A 4,876-nucleotide genomic window follows, 5' to 3' on the forward strand; every position below is an offset into this window, starting at 1 on the left:
TAGACCTTTTATTAAAGCTACTCTTCATAGTCCCCCAAGCCCTCCATCCTGAGCTCCCGACCTACCACATTAGTCTTCCCTAGCAAGACTCTCCTCCTTACCATACCTGATGCCGCTTTGATCCCTTTGCCTGAGATCCACAGTGTCATCAAAATGCCTGCCTTGCCAGTGACCGGGGCTGACAGGGGGCATCAGCAATGGGCATCTAGAAAAGACAAAAGACACAAAATAGGTGTTCTTTATGAGGCTGGACTCTGGGCAGGTGCCTCCCCAGGCCTTGTGAGGGGTCTGTGAGGGGGTCTCCTGAGAGATCTGGGGTCTCTGTACAAAATTAGGTTGTCGGGCATGTCTCAAAGTGTCTGTGCAGGTGTTTCCAGGGCCGTGGTGATGGTGGCGGAATCCTGGGTTGGGGGCTGCAGATCCCGGCAAAGCTGGCCACAAGGAGGGGCAGGGAGGCAAGGAGGCTGGTGAGCTGCCATGGGGAAGCGGCCATGTTGCACAGGTCCTGCTAGCAGCAGTAGTGCCTCAGAATGTAGGAGCGCAGCCAGTAGGTGGCATGGCTCGGCAGAGGGCACTGGGCCCTTGGGAGGCAGCCTTTTCGCTCGATGATCTCACTCTGATCTGTGGGATGAAGGAGGCATGCTGAGGCGGGGGCCACAAGAAAGGCAGGATGGATGGAGGTAGGGAGCCGCCTGGAGAAGGGCCATTGGACCAGAGCCCTACCTGAGGTGCCAATACTGATGCTGCAAGCTTCATCGTCCTGACACTTGGTGGGAACAGGGTAGCAGGGTTTGGCCAAGCTGCAGGTGTAATAGCGGAGCCTTCCCCGGGCAGGGGACATGGTGAGACCTGTTGAGGCAGCAGAGATTAGGAGAGCAGGAGAGCCAAACCCTCCCTGTGGGGCAGGCAGAGGCTAGATCCGGAGAGGGATCTCAGAGAGAGGTGACACACGAAGCAGAGAGAGGAAAGCTGTGGAACAAGGGAGAAAAGCAGACAGAAGTAGAAAAAGTGACCGGGCGCGGTGGCTCACGCCAGTAATCCCATGGGAGGCCGACGCGGGCGGATCATGAGGTCAGAAGATCAAGACCATCCTGGCTAACATGGTGAAACCCCGTCTCTACTTAAAATACAAAAAATTAACCAGGCATGGTGGCACGTGCCTCTAGTCCCAGCTACTCGGTAGGCTGAGGCAGGATAATCTCTTGAACCCGGGTAGCTGAGGTTGCAGTGAGCCGAGATCATGCCACTGCACTCCAGCCTGGGTGACAGAACAAGACTCCATCTCAAAAAAAAAAAAAAAGAGACACAGAGAAGGGAGGGGAGACGATGCAGGAAAAGAAAGAGAGATGGAGGTAAGAGTGGTACAGGGATTGAGAAATGAGCAGACATGAACAGAAGCCATGAGAATCAGTGACCGACATAAGAAGAGTGAGACAAAAAGCCAGACCCAGCAGCAGGGAAGTAGAGGCGGTCAGTGAAAAAGTTAAGTAAATGGCAGCAGAGACAGATAGGAAAATAGAAATTGACATTGACCAAAGGGCCCAGCACAGAAGCAAGAGGTGAAATAAGGGATAGGGGAGACAGGGGTGGGTCAAAGATGCAAAAAGGAGGAGACAGTTATTCTCAAATGCTTTTGAAAGGAAACTCTTCCTTTCCCACCTCATCAGGCTGGCCTTCCCAGTGGCTGGTCTCCCTGAAGTCCCCCACTCCCCCAGCTCTCTTCTTGGCCTCTTCCAGCGCTCCCACCCCTCTCCTCCCCAGCCCTCAGGTTCCTCCACATGCCCTTGTCCCCGCTCCCAGGCCCCTGACCGCTGAAAGTTCCCCAGTCCACCCTTACCCAGTGCACCACAGAGGAACAGGACACAGAGGAAGATGTTGGAGGTGCCCATGGCCAAACGCAGGGTCAGGAACTGGGGAGAGGTGATCTGCATCCTGAGATCCCGGGATTTGTAAAGTTGGAACATTTGAGCAAGACAGGGAGGAACCAGGAAACAAACACACCTAGGGAGTGAATCTGGGGGGCGGAACCGTGACCAGATTCATCAGCCTGACCCGCAGGCAGTGGGGGCCCCCAGCCTGCCCCTGCTAGGAGTCTGCCCTTGCCTGGAGGGTCTCCTCTGCTCTCTCAGCGTGTTGTCTCTGTAACTTAGCTTCCTCTCCTGCTCCTGAGTTGTGTCTGTCGCCTTCCCTCCTACTCCTCTCCCTCCCTCCCCATGTCTCAAGCTGCTCCCTGGCTCTCTTAGCTTCTCTCTGTCTTTGTTTTCTCTGTCTTTCCCCCTCAGTGCTTTCATGTCCTTCAAGGTCACCCTCCTAAACAACCCTGGCGTGGATCTGTTTGAGTGTAGAATCAACAATACCCCCCCACACCCACCCACCCACACGCACACACAAAGCCCAGCTGTATAAGGGCGGACCCCACCCAGCTTCAGATCCCTTTGATCCCCCCAAGCTTCAACATTCCTACCCCATAATTATCCCCGACAGCTTTACTACCTTGGAGGAAAGAAATAATCATGGGTGGGGCTGGAGGGCCAGCCGGGTGTGCTTGCACTGGGGAGAAATCACTAGAAAGGAAGGCATGGATAGAATTTGGGGTAGGGGGGTGGTGATAGAACCTGGAAGACTGGGGTTGAAGAAATTGGGAAGGAGGAAGGCCCATCTGGGGAATCAGAGCCAGCATGTACCAGGAGGAGTAAGACTAGGAACAGGGAGTGAAGATAGGGGAGACACAGGTGCCCAGGAGAGCAGCTCTTTTAAAAAACATTGATCTCAGGACCTCTTTACACTTTTCAAAGTTACTTAAGACTCTGAAGAGCTTTTCTTTATGAGGTTATATCAATATTTACTATATTAAAAATTAAAACAGATCATTTAAAGTAGGTATTGATTTATTTAAACAATAAAAATAATAAATTATTGCATGCTAACAAAATATGGTTTTGTGAAAAATAACTATTATTTCCCCACAGCACAGTGAGAAGCTGAGCATTGCTTTACATTTTTGTGAATCTAATGTCAGGCTTCGTGGGAGATGCCTGGGTTTTCCTATCTGCTTCTGCATTCAGTCTGTTGGGATATGTTGTTTTCATTGAAGTCCAGTATATGAAGAAAATCTGATCTTACACAGATAGTTGCAAAAGGAAGACCCTCAAGGACCCTGTGAAAGGGTATCAGGGATCCCCAGGGGTTCTTCTTGGTCCACAGTTTCAGGACTGCTGCTGGAGATAAAGGAGTTTGAGGACTCCAGAGGATGCTGAGGGCATGCCGTGGGGCCCCTCCCTGTCCCCACTGGGGCCCCTGGTGCCTGCTGGGGGAGACTCTTTCCTCCTTTTTTTATAGCCCTATAAAGCTCAAGGCAAGGGGGATATAAGGCAGGTAGAGTCGGGCTAGGGGAGGGGGGTGGGCGGGAGGTAGAGGCGGTCCTGACACGGGCAGACTGCGATGAAACCCCAGTTTGTTGGGATCTTGCTCAGCTCCCTGCTAGGGGCTGCCTTGGGTAAGGAGGCGGCCGGCTAGCCTCTTACACAGGCCTTCTGCCAGCCAGCTCCACTGAGGGCCCAGGTCCAGCGCCTCTTTTCTCCTGCCAGGAAACCGAATGCGGTGCTACAACTGTGGTGGAAGCCCCAGCAGTTCTTGCAAAGAAGCCGTGACCACCTGTGGCGAGGGCAGACCCCAGCCAGGCCTGGAACAGATCAAGCTACCTGGAAATCGTATGTCCTCCATTTCTCTCTCTTCCCACAGCCTTTCCCTGCCTCCAGCCCCACGTCAATCCTTCTGGCTTCCAGAACCCTCCAGGCTCAGTCTGGCTCTGGGCAGATGGTGCGGCTGTCAGAGGAGAGCAGTCTGTACCCCTTCTGGCTCCTGGCACGGAGCCCCTGAGAGGCCCACAGTCCTTGTGCCCCCACCTCTCCACCTCCTTACTCTCCCAAAAGAGTCTCATAGGCCCATTAGCTCACAGGTGAAGAGCTCTGGCCCTGAAAGGCCAAAGTTAAAACCAAACTTCAAAATTCCGGCATTAGTCAAGGACCAGGGAGGGGTGTGTGTGTGTGTGTGTGTGTGTGTGTCTGTGTCTGTCTGTGTGTGTGTGTACATATTCTTAATATTTTATTTTAACGTAATTTTGGATTGACAGAAAAGTTGCAGAAATACTCAACTTTTCCTAATGCTGACATCTTACATAACCATGGTACAATTATCAAAATCACAAAATAACATTGATACAATACTACTAACTAATCTACAGACTTTATTTGATTTAGCAGGATCCTACATTGCATTTAGCTCTCGTGTCTTCTTTGTCTCCTCTGATCTGTGCCAGCTCTGTTTTTGTCTTTCATGACCCTGACATATTTGAAGAGCCCTGATAAATTATTTTATACCTAGAGTTTAAAAAAATCACTTTTAGGGCCGGTGCAGTGACTCACACCTGTAATTCCAGCACTTCAGGAGGCCGAGATGGGAGGACCACTTGAGCCCAGGAGTTGAGACCAGTCTGGGCAACATAGGGAGACCCTGTCTCTACAAAAAAAAAAAAAAAAGATTAAAAAATTAGCTGGGCATGGTGGCACATGTTTGTAATCCTAGATACTCAGGGGGCTGAAGAGGGAAGATTGCTTGAGCCTGGGAGGTTGAAGCTACAGTGAGCCATGATCATGCCACTATACTCCAGCCTGGGGAACAAAATGAGACCCTGTCTCAAAAAAAAAAAAAAAAAATCATTTTTAGGCTGGGCTCAGTGGCTCACACTTGTAATCCCAGCACTTTGGGAGGCCAAGGCAGAAGAGTCACCTGAGGTCCGGAGTTTTCGGTAGAGATGGGGTTTCACTGTGTTAGCCAGGATGGTCTCGATCTCCTGACCTCGTGATCCACCCGCCTC

The 4,876-nt window shown here is 51.5% G+C and overlaps 2 protein-coding genes across 3 annotated transcripts in view; one reads left to right on the forward strand and one right to left on the reverse strand.

The window, feature by feature from the left end:
* Window positions 1-420: 420 nt before the first annotated feature.
* On the reverse strand, window positions 421-2,141 carry LOC105554177. Its single transcript, XM_012000509.1, has 3 exons — window positions 1,838-2,141; window positions 724-849; window positions 421-621 (listed from the first exon to the last, which is right to left on the reverse strand). Exons 1-3 carry the CDS (start codon window positions 1,962-1,964, stop codon window positions 509-511), a joined length of 366 nt encoding a protein of 121 aa, XP_011855899.1. The 5' UTR covers window positions 1,965-2,141; the 3' UTR covers window positions 421-508.
* A 1,300-nt stretch (window positions 2,142-3,441) lies between these two features.
* The window catches only part of LY6G6D (lymphocyte antigen 6 complex, locus G6D), a 2,969-nt gene continuing 1,534 nt past the window's right edge, over window positions 3,442-4,876 (forward strand). For both annotated transcript variants that reach the window (XM_012000506.1, XM_012000508.1), the window contains exons 1-2: window positions 3,442-3,496; window positions 3,588-3,710. In XM_012000506.1, coding sequence (XP_011855896.1) covers window positions 3,442-3,496; window positions 3,588-3,710 — 178 coding nt within the window. The remainder of the gene's footprint in view (window positions 3,497-3,587; window positions 3,711-4,876) is intronic.

Source organism: Mandrillus leucophaeus, unplaced genomic scaffold (assembly GCF_000951045.1).
Source record: "Mandrillus leucophaeus isolate KB7577 unplaced genomic scaffold, Mleu.le_1.0 Scaffold630, whole genome shotgun sequence".
NCBI lineage: Eukaryota > Metazoa > Chordata > Mammalia > Primates > Cercopithecidae > Mandrillus > Mandrillus leucophaeus.